Source organism: Poecilia mexicana, unplaced genomic scaffold, assembly GCF_051168715.1.
Source record: "Poecilia mexicana isolate PSO_F unplaced genomic scaffold, ASM5116871v1 scaffold_1, whole genome shotgun sequence".
Classification (NCBI taxonomy): Eukaryota; Metazoa; Chordata; class Actinopteri; order Cyprinodontiformes; family Poeciliidae; genus Poecilia; species Poecilia mexicana.
This window is the reverse complement of record NW_028263370.1, coordinates 9,324,054-9,345,876: the sequence shown is the minus strand read 5'-3', so window position 1 is coordinate 9,345,876 and position 21,823 is coordinate 9,324,054. Positions and strand designations below refer to the sequence as shown.

The following is a 21,823-nucleotide window of genomic DNA, read 5'->3' as shown; positions in this document are numbered from 1 at the left end:
AACCTATTTAAATCATTATGCGTCTGTCAGAAACACGATAGATATACATCTGCCACACATACTGGCACTTAATTTAAAAAGAGTATTTTCTTTTTTTTTCTTTTTTTTTTTACATTTTTATTCTGAAAAAAAACAGCATGTCAAAACTATTTTCTACCTTTCTTAGAAATTTGTCAAGTCAATTTAAATGATTATTTTGAATTTGAATCTACCAGAGGTAGGAGTAACTTCGGTGGAGATCTTTATCTATTCCTGCATAATCTCAAACCAAATATTTTCAAAATAGTGAAACCGTGGGTGTTTGTGTCTTTACATACTTCTGCGGTCAGAAATGCGTTAAACAAGACAGTTTTTAAAGGGAAAATATTAAATATTACACGAAGTACTCTTGTTTAACTTTATCTCCCATCCAGAAGGGGGCAATCTAGTAATGATATCTCTCAAAAACGGACAAGACCTACACAGATTAAGCAGGCACTGAGATTACGGTGACATCTAGTGGACGGGATAATGGTTTTAAAAGTTAGAAAAACCTTTTTTTTTGTTTTTTTTTTTGGTTAAATTAATATGATTTTTTAAAAGACAATTGCTGGTTTTTACATATGAACGATATGACCTTTTAGAGGTCTTAAATAAAACAAAAGGTGAAAACTATATCCCTCAAAGACACACGTAGTATTGAAACTAGTATGACGTTGATGATACAAAAAACCCATAAATATATTAAAACAAATTTTGCATATTTATTTATATTACAGATATTTAGATTTAAGTTGCAGACGTGTGCTGAGTTTCTGCGTTCATTCATTTTCCAGACTCTTCCTCACCTCTTACCTTTTCTAATCGATAAATAATAAAAGTTTGGCTTGTAAAGGAAATAATTGACATTCTAACAGTCGGAGATTTATTTATTTTTTTTTTCGCAGTGCTTTTATTTTTCAAATGACCGAGCAGGAAGAGAAATACTGGCGCTTCACAGTGCGGACGGATGTTCATGGTGAAGCTTCCTCTATTTGACCAAACCCTCCACTTTTTCTTGCAAGAAGATAACTGTAATGGCGTCCTCCGTCCCCGTAAAGGTATTAACTATCGTTTCATGCTACATTGCGAGCATTGTTAGCTGCTGCTGAACGTTACGTGGCTGAGCTCGCTGAAAGGAGGGGGACTAAGCCATATAATCTATATCAAACCTAGAAGTGAAGGAACAAACATTGTCTTGACGTTAGCATTGTAACTAAGCTACTTTACACAGTAACTTGACTATAACACTTAGCTAAGCATATCTGTGGGAACTCGGAGGCTTTTATTCTGGCAATAAAATGTGTTTATTTTTCATCAGAATTTTAACCCTACCTAAACACGTGGCCGCCTGAGCGCACCCTGCTGTTGTCGCCACGCTTACTGACTGACTGACGGGGACATGTGTCCTAGTCAAACACTACAACGAAATAGGTTTATGAAGAGAACTAAAACAGACTGCAGTGGCCTGAGTTCATGATCAAAAATCTTTTATGATCATTTCAAGGAAGGTTGGTATGTCTGCTCAATGCATTCAGTTAACTACACTCTATCAGCACATGTAGAACAGTTCACTTCATTCCAGGTTACACTGAAGGGGAAAACTAAGAAAAAAAACCAAACAAACCTCTGCCACGTAGCAGTCAGAAGTTTACTTTGGATAAAGGAATATGAACTCAGGCTACATGCCATTCCACTTTCCCTAAACTGTGATTCCATCAAAACAGAACTTTTGGATTTCTGGTTTCTGTATCTATCTAGTAAACCAATTTGTACCAGTAAAAGTTCTGAATATGTTTCCAGTCATTGTCACTGTTTGCTTCCACTTTAGCATCAACAGCAGCATCCTCCATAACACTGGGGTCCTTTGAGCCAAACCCAGTCTCAGACATTTAATGCAACCTGACAATCAGGTTGCTTTAGTAGCAACCTGATTGTCAGGTTGCTGCCTGATATGACTGAAACCCTGTCTCAGACACATCAGGTTAAGTAAGTCCATTGCATGACATATGCAAATCAACATTTGTGCTATTAATGCAACCTGATGACATTAGCCATTGTCTCTGTTGATTTTACTAGCCTACAATTAATCTTAACAGAGAGCTAGCAAGGCTTTTTCTATCTGTGTGCTTTAAAAAAAACAACATATTTTTTGACAGTGTGCTGTGGAGATACCCAAAGATGTACAGTAGATGATATGTTAGGCGTACATAGTTTTCATTTCACAGTTGGGATGGAGCCAGTCGTCACAAACAGAAATTTGCAAGACAGAGTCGTTGTTGTCGAACTAAGCTTGTATCAATCAATCAATCTGGTGGTCGCATTGCTGCTTCTGAGGTGTGTTTCCTTTTCCAGGGTACACCATAAATTTGCATTGGCAGGTGAAGTTCTTTGTTTCTTTATGTAAAGTGTATTAAAGTGCAAACAAAGACAAACCATTGCGGCTGGATGCAACCACCAAAATTAATTCAAAACACAGCTCATATCTTTGTGACTTTTTACCTTGTTTTCTTTTTAGATAGGAATCATCGGTGGGTCAGGTCTTGATGATCCAGATATTCTGGAAGGAAGAACAGAGCGTTATGTTGACACACCATATGGAAAGGCAAGTTGTTTGTTCCAAAGCGCACTCTGTGGTGTAAAGAGTAAGCATTTCATGTGCTCTGTTTTGGCTTCGTGGTGTATTCTGAAAGATTTCCCTGTTTTGCTTGAACAGCCCTCAGATGCTTTGATACTGGGAAAGATTAAAAATGTGGAATGTGTGCTCCTTGCGAGGTAAGCTCTCCTGTGGTGTCAGTGCGCCTTGGGAAAAGGGCCAGTGTTGGGTGTTGTGTGCATGTGTATAAAATGACATTGTGAATTTTGCCAAACGTAGACACGGGAGACAGCACACCATAATGCCGTCGAATGTGAACTACCAGGCCAACATCTGGGCTCTAAGAGAAGAGGGCTGCACTCATCTGGTGGTAACCACGGCTTGTGGCTCCCTGAGGGAAGAGATTCAGCCCGGTGACATCGTCATCATAGATCAGTTCATCGACAGGTCAGCGACGTGTGCCATGCACGTGCTTTGATCAACTGATTCCCGACTCCTCGAGACGGTAGCCGCTTACCAGTATGAAGTGATGCCAAGATTGGAAAAAGTGTTGGTTTCAAAACAACTTAAATGTTGCATCAAAACTTTCCTGGAGGTTAATGTTCAATTTTAAGATCCTTCTCGGGGAAGATTTCAGTGGCCAGAGGGTTGTACAGGTGAATGGGCCGTAGATTGACTCATCACCTCGCCCACCTGCTGCTTCTTACAGCGGGATAAAAGAACCCTTGAAGACTTTCTCTCTTGCACTCTGTTGTCAAGATGTGGAAATTCATGATACTATTGTAAATGTTGGGGAAATGCTTCAGGCATTGTCACGATGAAAACATACTGCAATACACTTGTTATTCATTTGAAATAGCAGGTGTTATTTCAAATGTAAAAAAAAAAAAAATCCACAAAATTTTATAGATTAAAATTATGATTTTATCAAGATTTCCTTCAATAAGAAGCATAGCTCTTACATAAAAAAGACAGCAGCACTTGGAGTAAAGAGCATTTCTAACTATATTTTAATGAGTTTTGCCCAACTGCCAACTTGTTTCAATCCCAATTTGCATTTTAGAAACATTGTTAAGCCATTAAGTTTGACGTACTTCAAACTTCCACAAAATATCAACACTTGTTCATTCTTGTCATCTTATACCTGTGAACATTTTTGTCTCGTTGTTGTTGTGTGCACATTAATAACGGTTACCAGTTTAACGTCAGCATTGACGTCACCATTATTATTGTTAGCACCAGAAGCTGAAGTCACTCAGAATGTCTTCTGTAAATAATGATGATAAATAATAACTAGGTACAACCTGAACCTGTAATGCACCAGCATTTATACCGTTTTTATGAGCAGAGATTGTACTGTAAGCTGTTTTTAATTAGCTTTATGCTACTTGATGTTCAGAGCACTGGAGTTGTTTTGACGCTAAATAGAGACGTAAGCCATGGTGTAAGCCAAATTTGGGTTAATTGGGTTATATATTTAATTTTTTTTTTTTCTAAACCAACCCTCATTCTTCTCAAGCACTGTTTTTACACACAAGTGTGATATGAAGTAGAACAAGTGAAGTGTGACTAGCTAACCGGGTGTTCTTGTTTATGAATGAACCCCTTTGACTTGACATCAGCTGATGTTTTGTTTAGACACTAGGATCATGTTAGAGCAGAATCTGTGTTAACTTTCAAAGTGTTCGGATATCCGTGTCAGGAAGGAAGGAAGATTTTTTTCAGAATGTTTGGTGTGATGTGAGAAAAGCAGTGTTTGCCTTCTGCCCTGCTTTGTGGGGGAAAAAAAAAAAAACTGAAGACTTCTGCAGAGTAATTTTTGTAGCAGTTTGCTGAAGTAAAAGTGAAAAGCTAAAGAGAAAACAAATTGAAAGCGTGATGTTTCAGCGAGGAGACTACTAAAATAATCGTCTTAACTTTTGGGACAGAGATACTTCTATGTATTCCTGTTTTTTGTTTTTTTTCTTTGTTTTGTTTTTTTCCATGAGTCTCTACATCAGGGGTCACCAACTCCAGTCCTCGAGGGCTACCATCCTGTAACTTTTAGATGCATCTCTGCTCAAACACGCCTGGATCAAATAAACTGCTCGTTTCCAGCCTATTGCAGAGAGGAATGAATGCTGGTGAGGGAACTCAGACATTTTGGAGCAGAGGTGAATCTAAAAGTTGCAGGATGGTAGCCCTGGAGGACTGGAGTTGGTGACCCCTGCTCTACATTCATTCAGTGAGATTTTGTTCTTGCATGAGAATTTCTGCTGTCGGTTCACATCGAGTGTTTATACACAATAAGTTGATTTGTAATTTGACAAACCTGTTTAACGTCTTCTTGGTCTGTGTGTTTGGTTTGGCAGTTAGTTAAGAGGAGGATGAAATGTCCGTGTTTGTTGAACGTCTACGAATGGATGTTTGGGAGGTTTTTTCAATACTTGGTGTGGACTTTTGTGGTCTTCATTTGGGCTGTTTATATTAAATAACTGCCGCTAAAATTACAGCAGAGCCTGTTGGTCGACTTTGTTGCATTTTTGTTCCTGTCTAATACTGATAATTAGCAACCAGGATGACTTTGTAAAAATGCTTCACAAATATCCAGACTTGAGCTGACATTGAAGAAGCAGAACCGTACGTATGTGAGAGGATTTTTCAGCCCAAGGTCAGGATGAGGTCAGACTGAATCAGCATTTAGTTGGCATGGTAACATAACCGACTGTGGATCAGCTTAAAGGTAGTTTCAGGAGGTAAACAGGTGAACTTCTAATCTCTAACCTGTGAAGAGTTTTTGCGCCAAGTGCAGTGTTCAGTGTTTTGACATGTAATGCTTATTGAAGTGAGAGGAAATTATATTGGACGTTCAGTTCGGTGCAAAAGTATTCATACCTCTGGAACCTTTGAACATGTTCTCACGTCACAGCCACAAATGTCTGCGTTTTATCCAGATTTGAGCACAGACTTTTTTAAGTGGAAGGAAAACAATGAGTGGGGGTGTCTATTTTGTAGTTTTTATCAAAAAAAAACAAAAAAAATCTGAAAAGTGTGGTGCTGATCTTTATTGAGTCGCATTTTACTGCGATTCCCCTAAATCAACTCCAGTTCCCCTCAGAAGTCCTATGCCTAGTACGGTAAGTGAAGTCCGTCTGTGTGTAAGTTAATCTTGAGATACATTACAGCAGCACAGCAAATTAACGCATGGATGATAATATTTTTGGCAGAGAGTGGTGGGACATTGTGATTAAGTAAAATAGTCTAGATGTGGGTTTTTTCTGATTTCATGCAGTCCCGGTTTTAACATCTTTGCTTTTAGGAAGGACTCTTGAGTTTTTTTCAGAGAACATTAGTAATAAAATATAAATAAAAGAAAAAAATGGTGGTGGAATACACAGGCATTTTTTGCTTCTCTTCTTCAGGTGTTTTGTCTCACATGTTCAGATTGCTGCCACTGATGGTAAAAAAATAAAGATCTTTGTCTTGTGGCTAAGAATTTCTTCCTCAGCTGTTTCTCGCCTCGAGGCGAGCGCTCCGCTATTCTTTTCTTTTTTTTTCTCCAAACATTGAAAAGACAGCCAGTTTAGACGAGAGCACACCGTCTTCCAAGACATGGCTGTACATTTTCCGAGTTCCTATTTGAATCACCGCCCTTGTGACCTGTGAGTTGGCACAAGGCGAGTCAAGCCGATCTTAATAACCTGCTCTCCGACATTTCAGCCTGTGGTTTTGTTGAGTGTTTTGAGGAACCAGATGAACTATCCTCACCATGACTTATTCATCCGAAATGAGGAAGTTAAACATTGGGACTTGCTCGGACTTGTCCCACTGCATGTGATTGCATCGCTTTAGCTCAGCCCATCTCGTTAACTCATCGTGCAGAAGCTGAACTTTTAATAAACAGATGCCTTTGTCTGTTTGTGCCAGTGTCCTGTGTTCCTGTAAATCTAAATCTCAACTTTGCCTTTTTCTTCCATTCTCTCGTTTCAGGCGACGGCCGCAGATCTTTGCGGTTGATTAAATAGCTAACGTTCAGCTCCAAACTGGCCGGGCAGCATTTTTAGAAAATTAAATGTACTCGTCGTACATGTTTAACGGCTGCTGTCTCGCAGGAATAATGGGAGGTTTCAGATATGCGCAACATCTCTTCATTCCTTCATTTCAAAGTACCACACGCTTACCGTTAAGGAACATTTGGTAAATGCCTTCTCGCAGTTTTGCTTTGAAGCCAGCCTGTGTTTGGTTTTTCCTGAATATACCTCAGATTTTTACTTCTTATCAACTCCATGCATGGCACCGTCTTAATCAGACAAGTTGAACAGTGATCGTAGTTCCAGTGATATAAGTTTACATACATGACTTGGCCTAACTTTTTTTAAAATTTGAGCTTGTGTTTATTTATTTTGAAGTGTTTATTTCCCAGGTGGAATAATCATTCAATAAACAAGCTTGAGTGAAAATAAGAAGTAGGTGTGGAAGTTTGATCTTTCTTTAATCCACGCGGAGCCAAAGTCAGTATATACATGCACGCCCCTCAGCATGATTCTGCCTCTACCATGCTTACCAATTACTGCAGTGTTCTTGAGTTCGAAAGCCACACATTAGTGGGATGCATTCATGTATTTTAGCTTATGAGTATAATTTTGACCCGGTGTGGATCAATTGGAGTCCACAATCAATTCAAATATATGTAACCAATTCTTATTTTTGACTCCTTCATTTATGTCTTGTGTAACCATTCTATTCTGCAAAAAGTCATCACAACCCCTACATAGTATTCTTAACATTCAAACACGTAAACAGAAATTGCTGACTGCCCTTTCAGTAATGTTTGCCTTGTACTGCTAATTCCTCGTGGTTGTATCAGGAATATATGAAATATTTCGTAAATATGCAATGTGGAAAATGCACTTTAAATACAAGCGAATTGCAAGGCCAAGGATAACTGGTTTTTCTTGATATAATCAGGCATTGTTCTCGGCTCACGCTTTGTCCCACCTAAATTGTTGCTTTTGACGGGAAGCTTTGCAAAGCTTGCACAAAGTATTTAAAGGCTGACATTAATCATCCAATGAATGCCACGGTTGTGAGTAAGAGATGAGGGCAGGGCATCAGAGGTGTTCATACTTGGGGTGTCTAAGACAATGCTGCTACGACTCTATGATCTCTGAGAAAACACCAGAAAGCAAGAAGTCACTTTCAGTCAGCCCTACTGTAGACCTTTCATTTAGTATTCCTTTCTAGACAAAGAGTGCCATATAAAAATCTAAAAACATGTTTTCATACTCGCAGTGTAAGACGTGAAGAGAACAAAATGTATTCTTCCTTCACCTTCACTGACTCCAAAGCTCAAGGGTTTCATAACTAAAAACCCAGCTGGAAGGCTTCGGGGAACCACAGAAGGCCTGATGTTCTCGGCTCGCTGGGAAAAGTCAATAGGTTATTTGTGTGCTTGCCACCGTTTGTCTGCATTATGAGCTCATTGGAGACAGGATGAAGCTACGGCTGACTCAGCTCACTGACACAGAGGACACTTGTTTTATTTATAAAACAAAAACTGCTGCTTTTCTATCACTACACTTTATTGTCCTGGATAGATGAGGAAAGCAGTGTATCAGTGTTACAATAGACTGTACAAGTCTACGGTATTAGAAACCACTCGATGCATATTGGTGTTGATGTGTGGTTCTTAGTGCTTTTATCAACTTTGCAGTATTCATTTGTGCAAAAATACATATTGCAAAAAGCTGATTGTACTGGATTCAATATTAGCTTCTTAAATAGACACCATGCTGTTTGCTCTCTGCAGAAAACCCAAGGAAAAGCAACATTAACTTTATAAAAATGAAGCACCTGGTTATTTGGAATATTAGCGGAATATTATCACGGTAAACCTTCCCCAACATTATCACATACATTCCTGATGTACTATTCAGTTTAATGTTCAAATTGATGATTATTTTAAAGAGATCTTTTATTGTAATGTAAGATGTTCCACTTTGATGTGGTTGATCTTGATTTTGACATGAATTTGAAAGAGCAGCATTTGTAAATTGGCTCCAGTAAAGACTTTGAGTCTCTCTTCTCCAGGACGACCAAGAGGCCTCAGACGCTGTATGACGGGCAGCCCACCAGCCCACCGGGGGTCTGTCACATCCCCATGGTCGAGCCTTTTTGCAACAAAACCAGAGAGGTGAGTTTGTCTAAAAAATAAATAAAAAAAAAAAAAAAGGTACTATGTGCTGGTCACCTTCCACTGCAGCGAGATTCTGGGGCCAGGCTAAAATAAAACATCTTGACTGAAGCAGAAAAATACACTTTTTAAAAAAAGAATTAGGTGTGCGTGTTTGCGTGTGTGCGTGTGTTTGCCGTGTGTGTTTTTTTTTTGTGGACTATATTGACCTCTCCAGGGTGTACTCTTCCTCTCCCTAGAATGATGAGCAGGTATACCTGAATCTTGCTTCTCAGACAAAGAAAAAATAATAGAATGATATAAAAGGAGTGACAAATTTTAAAAACAAAATTACATTTCAATAATACGTGGCACAGCCAAAATTATTTATACCTTTCTCAATAATCAATCGAACCTTTCTTATTATTGAATGCCATCTTTTTTGCATGTTTCCACTGGTATTTTGAATTATTTCTGATGACGTGCTTCAGGACCTGAAGGCTGGTAGAGCTCCTTGCCATCACCCTAATGGCAATACCGTAGAAGAATGGCTGTTGCCTATCAGCTGTTTTCCTTTCCAGAGGTCAGTAATGCTTCATCAACGGCCAGTTTTCTCAGATGCTCTGTTATCTGTAACAGGTTCTGGTGGAGGTGGCGCGCAGTCTGGGTGTCAAGTGCCACGTGCGAGGGACCATGCTGACCATCGAAGGACCACGCTTCTCCTCTCGGGCAGAGAGCCTGATGTTCAGACAGTGGGGCGCCGACGTGATCAACATGACCACCGTGCCGGAGGTGGTCCTCGCCAAAGAGGCCGGCCTGTGCTACGCCAGCATCGCAATGGCAACAGACTACGACTGTTGGAAGGAGCACGAAGAGGCGGTGAGTGGCAGGACAAACCGTTGTTCCCACTGATTCAGTGACTCGGGCACCAAGACGCTGCTGACATGAGTCAGACCTGAAACAGCTGAGTGCTGTTTCATTGCTAAATTAAATAAGAGGAAGATGTTGATCAGTTGGTGACGGCTATCTCGTGGAAATCAAAAAATATAACAAGGTTCAGATTTATTTATTTATTTTATTTATTTTTTTTTTTCATTTTTGCTGTACTGTAATAACCGACTTGACTGTAAACATCTAAGCAGCTAGCAGTAACAATGGGACTTGCAGATGAATATCATTTTGACCTATTTGTGAAGTCTTGAATTTTCTCAGTGATGCACAGAGAGATTTTCACTTCTCTTTCCCTTAAAAATTTCACTCACACATCTTTTCAAATATGCAGTGTCTGTGGGGCGATTTTTTAAAATTTTAGTGTTGCTGACCCATTAAAATATAAAGCACTAATGGTTGTGGTTGTCACACCTTTTTAATGTCCATGAAGGACTGAGACAGCACCTGCAGACTGACAGAAACAGGGTGATGGACCCAATCTGTCAGCTTCAAAGGTCAAAAATACACGTACATTAGAAAAGACTTGCTCTATTAGCTTCCACACTGTGTCTGCTAGAATTGTTTCCAAACTGCTCAATCCTTCCGTCTTGTAAGCAAGGCAGCATTGTGGTAGTCTTCTTTCATGCAGCTGAATGGAAGAGTGCAGCAACATGTGGAGGAGGGGCTGTTTCTCTGGGATCACATTAAACCTTATTTTTCCAAACTTGCTCACAACTTGCTCCACTGTAGTTGCTGCGTCTAACAAAGGAAAGAGTAAAAGAAAGAAAGAGAACGAGAGAAGAAAAAAAACAAGTAAGATGACATGGTTTATGTGGTTAGTCTTTGTCACTTTACACCAGTGGTAATAAGGAAACTAACCTGAAATATGACATACAGCTGTTCACTGTTCAGCAGATTTCTTCTGATAACTCAGTGTCAGTCAACAGGTTTACTTGGACTCTCCTCTGCCGTGTTGTGCAATAAAGCAATTATTCTGCAATTATATCCCTGTGTCCCATGACAGCTGTCGCGTTTAAGGCTGGGATATGATTTTACAGCAAGTGAAGATGATAATCATTGACTGGATGCTCACGACTGACGTCCTGTTACAGTTCTTTTTGTTATCAGAGAAAGTTTATATTGCTCAAAGTCTTTCCTTGTGTAATGTGCTGCCAAACGTTCCCATCTTGCACAGTTTCGATCACATTTTCAAGTTTTCTTATCATATTGAGCTCTCAGAAGTCTCTCCCCCTGCGCCCCAAGTGATCCACAGTTTTTGCCTGCGGCTTCCTATAGCTTCCGAGTGGCGTCTCCTGTGGCAGCCGCTCTATAAAAACCGGTTGATAGTGGCTGTGTGTGTGTGTGTGTGTGCGCGCGCGCGTGTGTTTTGTGTGTGGGCGAATTTTAGCTTATTTGTCAGTGATCCAGCTTCACTTCCAAGTTCCTGCAGCTGACCTCTTCCCCCTCCTGTTGCAAAACACTCGCCACATCCTTCCGCCCCCTCCCTCCACACCACCACCACCAATCTCTCTTCTCTCCGGCCCGGCCTGCTGCTACCTCTTGGCCTCTCCCTGTTTACTCCCCTCCCTCCTCACGCCACACACCCCCACTCTGCTTGGCCTGCCAGCCTCCGGTGGAAGCCCTGCCAGAGGAGGTTGAGTCACAATGAGTCATGACTTCATGCTATCAAAAAAACCACAAACACAAATGTATTCATTAAGCATGACATGAAAACAGAGGAAGGCTACAGGAGGTAGAAACAGGACGGATGTACCAGAATCCCCGACTGTAATTTATACTTTATGGCATTTTCAGACGTTGTCTGATATGACCCGTGGATATGTAAGACACATTTTACTTGGAATGTGTGTGAAATAAAAACAGGGTTTTTGTGCAGTCTCGAACAGAATGGAGAAGCATTTTAGACATTTAAAATGTAAAAGAAAAATACTAATAACAAAACAAATATTTTAACAGCAAACATGTTTATATTGTGTAATTTGCCTTTTTAGATATTTCCAAGTCTGGTTGATGAAATGGCTGATTTCATCAACCAGAGCATTCTTTGTGATTTGATATTTTCTAAGATGGATACAAAATTATACTCAACAGAGATGCATAAATTAGACACATTGTGGCCAAATTCTAGTCGCTCTGTTTTGCAAAGCTCAGAACTGCCAGTTTCAGTTTCAGCACGTCCAATTTTTCTTTAAGAAATGAAACTAAAACACTTTCCCTTCTACTTTCTGGTCATAGCAACAGTAACAACAAAAACCCAACAACCAAAAGGACAACTTGTATTTCTTAAAAACAGCCCACTGTTACACAGATGTGTCTCCTCCAGGATCTGGGTTACACATATCTTAACAGATAAAATAAAAGTGACTAATTTACAGCATACTCTGCTTACAATTCATATTATAGTTCACTTACTTTTGTTTCTATTTCATGCCTCAGAATTTCTGAGTTTGTCAAAATATTTGTTTACTTCAAGACAGAAAACCCCCCAGTGATTTCCAAGTTAAGGGGGGCTATTATGTAAAATCTGTCTCTTTAAGATGATCAGCTTAGGGTCTTCTTAAAGAGACAGAGGCCCAATTTCAAGGTTTCTTTTTGCAAAGTCAGATTTGTTTTATGTCGTGTTTTTTTTATATATATAAAAACTGAATGTAACATAGTTACTTGGTTTTGTTATATTACATTGTTGAAACATTTGTTTTAGTTATAAACACTCCATATGGAGGTTTTATGAACCATATATCAGAATTTTTATATTGGGACCAAAGGAGATGCCACGCATATGTCAGTCTGAATGAACAGCCAATAGTTCACAGTGGAAAGCAGAGTTAGGTTCAGAATTTCTCAAACCTCTTCTTTCATTCAACTCAGAAGTTTCTATCTGATGGGAAGTGAGACAAGCGCTTCTCAAAAGATGAAAGAATAATAATGAAGTGTCACTCAGAAGAGAGTTGTCATCTGTCTGACCTGGTATGAATTAATGTGATGCATTCACTGTTCAGAAACCAGCTTGTAATTTGAAAGTTTCCACTCAGCTGATATAGTACAGGCTAAAAATGAGCAATTCCAGCCACTAGCGGGTTTTTGGACAGTAAACTGTTCCAAAAAGCTGTGTGTTTACTAGAGTGTCAAGAAAAATGTATCTATTTGTCATGAATATCAACGTGTGGTTAATTTGTCACATTGACTCATGAGTTACATATTTACCCAATCGTAAGATTGGTTTTTGACTTACTGACTTAAAATCTGCAGCTACATGAAAAGTTGTACAGTGTGTGACGGTCCTGAGAAAATTAGCTACTTGCGTAGTTGGCAGCCTGTACACTCTTAGGCTGATGCAATCTTAACCTTACACAAAGCAGCTGTGTAAATGAAAGGAAAACTGTGTGAATCATTTTTTTATACCTCATCAGATTAAAAAAAATGTGCTGAACAAGTCAAACTATTTACCACATGCTGCATACGCAGTGAGCAGATTTCAAATTGTGAAACTTTACAAGTTTACTTCAAATATTGACAAAAACTTAAAAGAAGGAAAATCAAAAATGATTTGTATCTGAAAAAGTGAAAAGAACATCCGACCTGTCTGTCTCTCTTTCTCAAAATTATATGTAAATGGCAGGCTGGAAGGTGTTTACGGAAAGCATTTCAGCTGTATGATCCTTTCCAAACACATTTAAATTGATATATTAATGTACCAGAATTTGTAAACATCCCATCATAATTATATTTCTAAAGCTTGTAATACTGAGCAACAGCTTGTATTTTATTTCCACAAGACAGAATTTTCCTATTGTTTTTATAACGCTGTCAAAGCTAGATGAATGGTGATCAAATGTCATTTATAAAAGAGGGGGAAAAAACATTACTGAAAGAAAACCATATTAAGTCATGACACAAACAATGCAGGAAGTAAAACAGAGATGTGAAAGAATGTGCTTTTATCAGATAAAACCAAATCGAGCATTTTGCCTGATATGCAAAACTCTGTCTGGCGAATAGCAGACGCTGCACATTACCCTGACCACACCGTCCAAACAGTGAAACATGGTGGTGGCGGTATCATGCTTAAGGGAGGATTTTCTTCAGCAGGAACAGGGAAGCTGGTCAGAGTTAAACAGAAGGTGGATGGAGCTGAAAACAGGGAACAAAAGGACAGTGACTCTAAACATGCAGCCCCCAGTGGGATGGTTTAGATCAAAGAGTCTCCTGGAATGTGTTAAAATGGCACAGTCAAAGTCCAGACCTAAGTTAAATTGAGCATAAGCAATCTGAAGGGAAAACACACCAAGATGAAACACAGTGCAGCCAGTATTCTGATGATTTACATTTTAGGCACCAAAACTATCTTCTAACTTAAATTAATTAAGATAATTTGTGTGTGTTAAATAACAAAATGATTTTTCCGATTTTTTTTTTTTTTTCTTGCTTAAATTCAAATGGTTAGACTTTATTTTTACCTTTTTTTTTTAATTGAGACTGGAGAGAAAAATAAAATCTAGATCGGGCTCACAGCACTTCCTCAGGACCTTATTTGGGGTTATGACACAGGCATTCAAACACATAACCCACAAACCAAAAGTGGATACAAAAACATGCAACATGCAAAAAAAAAAAAAAAAAACATTGATGATTTTGTTTGGAATGCAGAAGATCAGTGACATTTAGAGGAAGAGAAATTTTCATTGCTGTAACGCTGCTGCCATTCTTCCTGTTTTTCAGGTCTGTGTTGATAATGTCCTGAAGATGATGAAGGAGAACGCAAACAAAGCCAGCAGCATCCTGCTGACTGCAATACCGCAGATCAGCCAGATGGACTGGACTCAAACCACCAAGAACTTAAAAGTAATACTCCAACAAAATGTCATTAACATCTGGCGACAGCGTCTGCTTGTTGATTTACAGGGTCATTCTTAAAATTGTCTCCTGCTGCCGTTTGTTGTTTATTTTCACCAACCCAGCCACCAAAGATGTCAATGCACAATCCCCTTAAATCTCTGTCTGTAAGACAGACTTTATGATGTTAGATGTTGGTAACATTTTGTAGAAGTAACTGCAAGCAAGTACAGCAACAAAAAGGTGTAGCTTAAAAAACAGAGGCTAGACACGTTTTATTTTTATTTTTTATGGCGGAAACATTCCTTAGATGCATTTTGAGCAAGTTTTCTAAAATTCCCAGAGTAATTAAAATCATAGGTAGAATAAGTGTTTAAATGGCAACAGATATTTCTGTCTTTTTTTTTTTTTTTTTTTACTTTAACATGTACAGTTGCGTTTAAAATAATAGGATGTTTATAGAAGGTGGGAAAATTTTATAATTCCTCCAATAGCTTTTATTTGCATACATGCAAATGCACCGAGAAAAACGTATTCAAAACATCGAGGACATTCCATTCCGGTTATGATTTGATTGATTCCGATGGCATTTTTTGCATTTTCTTCCCATCTTTCTCGTTACCATTTTGAGGCACTTGACCTCATTTTAGTTGGCCTATAGTTTTCGCCACCTGTATATACTTTTACTTTTCCATTCAACTTTTTAGTCAGTGCCTGGGACAGATTTTCAGAGGACTGTGTGATAACCAGCACATACAACATCTCCTTAAATAGGAGCCAGCTGTTTGAAACCTATTTGCTGATTGAACTCCATGTCGCAGGTGTTTTAACCTTGTGTAACTGAACGATTCAGTTGCACAGAATCAGCAGCATGCACGTGACGATTGTTGGATTTCTATTTTATTGTCTACTACACCTACTAAGAAACTATTTGTCAGATAAAGTGATCACGTTAGAGACGTCGGAATTCCGTCGTTCCGTCTCTACAAGTCACTCCACATCTTCCACATCGCCAAAACTAGAATAACGTGTGAAATGAAAGGTTAACGACTCTTCTTCTTTTTCTCACAGAATATGGCTCAGTCTTCAGTAATGCTACCGAAGCATTGAGTGGGCGTAGAAGACATGAAGCAGAAAAGAGGAAAAGGAAAAAAAAAAAATACCAGGCACCACGTGCACGTATCCCAGCACGGACGGCGGACCCTGACTCTGTCTGTGGATTCATTATCGGTGAATCACAAGAAAAGTGCCTCACAGGAATAATGCACCTCTGTTTGTTTAGCTGGAGTCTCACTAGGTCACCTCCTCAATTTCTACACGCATCCCGAAGCACTTCTTCAAACTGATTCACAGGTCATTTCTTGTCCACCTTTTGGTAACTGCATTTGAAAAGTCTCGAAATTATACTTGATATGTTGCAGACTTATATTTTTAGTATTTTATAAACCTTTACACTTTCTATATGTCCTGACTCTCAACTGTCCGTCTTAGTTTCAGTTCCTATAGAACGCAGTCTAGCACATACTGATCAAAGTCCTTACCACAATATTCTAAATGCCCACATAACTCTTAATATTTGGAATGTTTTTCTGCTTCTAGAAATTACATCTTCTGATCTTCACTCTTATCCTCAGCTCTTACTTTGTATATAGTTGGCAGTAGAATTTGCACCCATATTTGTAACCATGCTCAAACATTTCATGTAGAGATTTATAATCATTTATTGAACTTGTATGTTTGTCCCATATATTTCAGTAAACCGCATAATTCATTTTGTATCTTTGTGATCTTTGGCCTTGACTTTCCATTGCACTGTATGCTGCACAGTATGCCTGAGTCACTTAGATTTCCTCTTTTTTTTGTAGGCTGAACTGTCAATCCATCATGCATGAACAAATATCTGAATAAAGTATAAATCAAAACATTGAGGTCTTTGCTGAGTTTCTTAAGAAAAAAGGAAAATTTGAATAATTTTTAGTAGATTTGATCACTTTGATCCGGTTGATGCTGTAAATCAGGATTTTCCATTCGTTTCTCTTTTGACTTGTGAGCTAAACTGATAAACGGTTCAACAGATTAGTGCAGTAAAACTTACTTGAATGGCACCTATTAACTAAGTCAATTATTGCAAATGCGATTGTCACTTTTTGTATTTTTAAAAGATATGATTTTTTTTTTCCTCTAACAGAAAATGTTATGATAAACATCTTTTTTCTTTTCATTTTTCTTTGTATTCACAATTTGGATGCCCAGTCATGTTGTCATTCTGGTATATACATATGCTACCGAAATACAAAATAACTCACCATGTTTACAACATAAGGTCATCACACTGCGAATAGACATGATCAAGAGCACAGCTGCACTGATCAGGTTTTTCCAGGCCAATTCAGATTTCACCCTTTTTGTTCCTGTCATCTATAATGCATAAAAGGGAAACGTGCTGCTGGTTCGGGAAACTGGAAATGAAGAAATTACAAGATTGTCGTCGTTTGTCTATCCGAGTGCAAGTCTCTGGCTTAAAAATGTTCATGAGGCCACATGCTGTTGGACTTGGACCAAAACTGATGACAGCTAATAAGTTTCTGCATTTACTGAATAAAGGGATGAAACAATTTTATTTGACCCGCATATTAAAGGTAAACTGGAAAATGCAAATCTCTAGCCACTTTAATGGTTTAGCTCCAGTCCAGAGCATAATTGCTAAGAGGAAACATTTCAGCTGTTATTCACCTGCACATACAAAAACACTTTTAAAAACAATCAGGAGTCATAGTCCATACGTTCCATGTTTTAATTGCACTACAATGTTCAAAACTCCCCAGTGTAATGAATATCCTTAAGTAATTTCTTTATTTTATTTGGTTGTAAAGACAATAATTCACCTTTGTGACAACCTGAAGCATGCTTACTCTCTCCTTCAGTGTTTCAAACTCATAGATAACTTTTTTTTAAATTAAAGTGCAAACACTAATTATACAAAGAGATAATATCTCAATGTATTGGTTTCATAATAGTGCATAAAACAAATATGTGCAACAAGTTATGGCTTCTAAATCAGCTTTCTTCATTAAACAAAAGTTTAAGCAAAATATATTTCAGAAGAACAGTAAAAAAAAAAAAAAAGCATTTCATGAACATTTACAAAACGTTATTTAAAAAAGATTTATCATCCTAAACCGATTTCTAAAAGTAGTCCATTAAAAGTCCTGTTGTATCCTACTATATTATGAGCATCTCGTTAAATAATAAAAAATAAATATAAATTAGGGCCCTTTCGGGCCTTATTCACGGTTCTCAATCAGAACCAACTGAATTAAATGATATTTCATCTGAAGACAGGCCCATAGTTATAGAGTGTCCAGGGCAGCAACAACATCCGTGTGGCCGTTCTGTCTGGCCAAATCAACCGGGAGACGGTTGTCCTTGTCCCGGGCCTGCCGGTCGGCCCCGGCTTCCACCAGAAGCTTCACCGTGTCCAGGAAGCCCGTTCGGGCCGCGTCATGCAGCGGGGTCGCCCCTGTGCTTCTGTCCGCAACGTTTGGATCCGCTCCGCTCGTCAGTAAGAGCTGAGCCACCTCCGAGCTGCCCATCATCATCACCTTCAGGAAAACCGAACCAGGCGTTTTTAATTAATGTATTATTTGATGCAAAGGCCTATAACACTGAATAAAATGCTTAAAAACAAAAACAAACAGTTCCTGGCGAATTATTTAATGCTCAATGGACACATGCGGGGAAATAGAATGATCTGCGCATTTATTCATCTAACGAAATTAATCCCATTTTATTAGTTTTCATTGATTTCTCGCTAGTACGCAAACAAAAAGGGTGACCCGCTGTTGGACTTGCGCCTTTCAGTCGACCGGCTGAACACCGTGATACGCTGCAAACATTTTTCTATGCCAAACCCGTCTACACTGTTAAGGTGACCGAAAACCACCATGTGCTCAATAATTATACACTGCAAAATTTAATTTGGAGCATATCTGCCAAAATGGTGCAGTGCGCCCAAAACGCTAAAAAAAATAAATAAATAATTTTTTTTTTAAAAAATGACAGAAATGAAATACTCACACGAAATTAGCTATTGTTCTTAATTTTATTTTTTTTATGTATTGGTACTCTATAATTTGCTTTAAAAACACATTTTCTACATAAATGCACTAGGAACTGACTTATCTCGCATCGACCGTGTTTTCTAGGTTACATGCTGTTTTACCTCATCTGTTAAACGTCTGTTTTACCACAGTTAGTTTTACAGTAGGCCCTGCAACGCTTAACAATAATTTGACAGTTAACACTATAGTACAAACTCAGCGAGTTAGTTATTTAAAGTGCTCAAAACTTGCCAAACAGGATTTAGTACCGTCTTTGTCAGAGTCTACTTTAGAAACACGCTTAATATTGGATCTTACATGACTCGGATATATTACAAATTATTTGCAGTCAGTATATATTATATATATATATATATATATATATATATATATATATATATATATATATATATATATATATAAGAATAAGGTGTATATTCCATTCATTGATTGGTTGATTGATTGTCTCGACGGCTGGTAAATACTCCCTGTTTTACAGTCCGACCACAATGTTAAGAGTGAAACCAATGCCCGTCGCAGCTTTAAATAAGGTAAAAGTTATGATGAAGTCAAAGGTTCCCTGCGGTTTCGTTTCAGCTCAGAACGCCGCTGACATTATCAAACCCAATTATACATATATAGTTTTATTCGCCCTCCTGAATAACCGTCCATTTTGGAGTACAGATTATAGCGTTGTCGCTGCCTCATCTGCCACTTGTTATCCCGTCTGCTTTTGAGGTGCACTATTTGTACACAGAAACCAGACTGAAACAACTAAAAGTATACGAAATGCAATAGATGCATATAAAATAGACATCACTGTTTTTTCTGTTTGTTTGTTTTGTTGTTGTTTTGTTTGTTTCTCGCAGATGCTTCAGGGAGGCACTGACCTGTAGAGCGGTTCGTCCAAAACTATTCACCCCATTAACCGGAGCCCCATTTTGCAGCAGAGACTTCACCTCTGCCGTTTGTCCCGTCGCTGCGGCTGTGGTCAGTTCATCCTCCAAGACCATTGTCAGCGACGATATCCGTCACTGTCCTCCTCTGACAGGTACCCCGACGGCGATGCTTATTTGAGGAACAACCAGCTCACAAACTCGTCCGAGCTCCTTATATATATTGGCGCCGATACTCACACAGCTTTAAAAATGAGTGTTCGAGGATTTAATCCCATAAAGATCGTCTCTGTCTTCGTTTTGCTTTTTCTTCACTCCGCCGCAAGAACCTCTGGGTTCGGTCAAAACAAACAGCGCTCGTCCACCGGCTGTCGGACGGTGTGTGTCCGGGCTTGTCTTGTATTTAATGAATGGGCAGCGTCATCATCTGCTGGGTGGCGTCATCATGCGCAGCTGGGCTGTTGCGGTATTGCGCATGCGCGTGAGTGTGAAACTCATTCCTGCGCAGTTACTCAGTTAGATTTTAAACCTGTTGTAGTCGTCACCTGAAGAATAAAATAAAGTCACAAAAATAGAAGTAGAGTTGAATAAGAATAAAAATAAATCTTATTTACGAAGGATAAAATCCTTCAAATGTACATTAATACATGAAAACCAGAATGAAACAAAAGTACAGGTAAAAACTAATCACAAAAGAATCATTAATATTAAGCAAGGAAAAAATAATAAGCCAAACTCGTTAAATTGAGATCAGCAAGGCAAGAAATAGTTGAAATGACAGCAAGTTGCAGTGCACAGGAATGCACACTACGACTAACATGTGTCCCCCTGTTCCCTTAAAATAAAAACTAAGTTAGTAGAGGGCTATTTAGTGTAAAGTCATCACCCTTCAAATCTTCACAAGCTTTCAATCACAGTGCTAATCATACAGGCTTTAGCCAGGGTATTCCAAGTACATTTCAACATATTGATGGTGTTATAAGCATAATATTTTTGCAGAAAATCTTTACCAAAGTTGAAAAAAAAATCATGAATGGGTTTATTGTTGTTTGTGCTGACTAAATCATCCACTTAGTTGTGCTGGTTTAATGTTATTGCACTAGCATACAGTAGATTGCTATGATATCATCGACCACAATATGTTGTATGAGAAAAGTTAGAATGCACTTGTTTTTTTTTTTAGAATTCTGCAGCTAAATTATTACAATTTCCAGTCTAATTTACAAATGAAATATCCTTTTCTTGTGATAAATTTAGAACAAGATATTAGGCCTGCCTTCATTTGTATGTGCAATGATTCATATAAATTTTAGTCGAAGTGTTATACTGCAAAACATTACCTTATCAGAAAGATTTGCTGAGTTGTTACTGATTGGATTTGTTGCCATTTAAATTTTCATCTCGTCCTACTTTTTTCTTGGACTTTCAGTGCTTTGGAGAAGTATTTGCTCCGCTTGCAGATTTACTCCCTGGTTGTTTTTATGCCCTACTTAAATAATGCAGACCATCAAGCTAATTTTTTTTTATTAGACAAAAATAACATAAGTAAATTCAAGATGAATTTTTAACCTGTTTTTGCTGGGAGCACCATCCTCGGTGACAACAATGACCCTGAAGAATTTGAAATAATCAGCTTTACATCTCTGTGGAGGAATTAACTGTAGCCCCCTTTTCTTTGCAGAGTTGTTCTGTTTTGTTTGTGCCACATTAGAATATTTTTGAGCATTAACGTCTGCCATGTAACTTCTGTATCAGGTTTACGCCCTGAATTTGACCGAGTCACTACAAAACCTTCTTACTGACTAGCTTGTTTACTTTGGATCGTTGTCCTGCTTGTGGAACCCATGTGGGCTTGAATTTAAGGTCACAAAGTAATGGCCTGACATTCTTCTTCAGGTTTTATTTTGCTTCTGAGCAGTATTTACGGTTTCCAGCTGCTATGCCAACAGGTCCCACTTTACTGAAGTAACTCCAAACCATCACACTCTTTATGTTTGACTGAGTGTATGATGAATAAAAGTCTCTGGTATCATTAAGATGTTTTTGGCAAATTTAGGGAAGGCATTTGAGTTGATTTTGGGTTTCACTTTGACCTTTTGGAGGTTTTGCCGAGTCTCTTTTTGTATTAGTGAATCATGAACACTGATCATAACTGAGTCAACTTAGGCCTGCACTGCTTAGCTGTTCATTTAGGTTCTTTTATGACCTCGTGGACCAGTCATTGGACGGTTAGAGTAACACGTGCATCCATGTGTGGTTACGCTGTTTCTTTATTTGT

At 38.5% G+C, this 21,823-nt stretch overlaps 2 protein-coding genes across 3 annotated transcripts; one reads left to right on the top strand and one right to left on the bottom strand.

Moving 5' to 3' along the window:
• The first annotated feature begins 938 nt into the window (after positions 1-938).
• Positions 939-16,473, top strand: mtap (methylthioadenosine phosphorylase). Of its 2 annotated transcripts, none has more exons than XM_014989601.2 (8): positions 939-1,079; positions 2,537-2,623; positions 2,735-2,793; positions 2,894-3,061; positions 8,684-8,786; positions 9,405-9,644; positions 14,436-14,558; positions 15,621-16,473. In XM_014989601.2, the coding sequence occupies exons 1-8, from the start codon at positions 1,056-1,058 to the stop codon at positions 15,657-15,659; spliced, it is 843 nt and encodes a 280-aa protein (XP_014845087.2). In that variant the 5' UTR covers positions 939-1,055; the 3' UTR covers positions 15,660-16,473. The 2 variants fall into 2 exon arrangements, with proteins under 2 accessions (XP_014845087.2, XP_087860137.1); XM_088004011.1 differs by lacking the exon at positions 939-1,079 and adding an exon at positions 1,139-1,529.
• Positions 16,474-17,329: 856 nt separating this feature from the next.
• cdkn2a/b (cyclin-dependent kinase inhibitor 2A/B (p15, inhibits CDK4)) lies at positions 17,330-19,949 on the bottom strand. Its single transcript, XM_014989603.2, has 2 exons — positions 19,540-19,949; positions 17,330-18,151 (listed from the first exon to the last, which is right to left on the bottom strand). Exons 1-2 carry the CDS (start codon positions 19,660-19,662, stop codon positions 17,900-17,902), a joined length of 375 nt encoding a protein of 124 aa, XP_014845089.1. The 5' UTR covers positions 19,663-19,949; the 3' UTR covers positions 17,330-17,899.
• Between the last annotated feature and the right edge of the window lie 1,874 nt (positions 19,950-21,823).

Excerpts from the sequence above, each read along its gene's own strand:
- mtap (XM_014989601.2), top strand. The coding sequence starts at position 1,056 with ATGGCGTCCTCCGTCCCCGTAAAG. Across the intron at positions 2,794-2,893 it reads GAATGTGTGCTCCTTGCGAG|ACACGGGAGACAGCACACCA; the intron begins GTAAGCTCTCCT and ends TGCCAAACGTAG. Across the intron at positions 8,787-9,404 it reads TTTGCAACAAAACCAGAGAG|GTTCTGGTGGAGGTGGCGCG; the intron begins GTGAGTTTGTCT and ends TATCTGTAACAG.
- cdkn2a/b (XM_014989603.2), bottom strand. The coding sequence starts at position 19,662 with ATGGTCTTGGAGGATGAACTGACCACAGCCGCAGCGACGGGACAAACG. Across the intron at positions 18,152-19,539 it reads TTGGACGAACCGCTCTACAG|GTGATGATGATGGGCAGCTC; the intron begins GTCAGTGCCTCC and ends GTTTTCCTGAAG.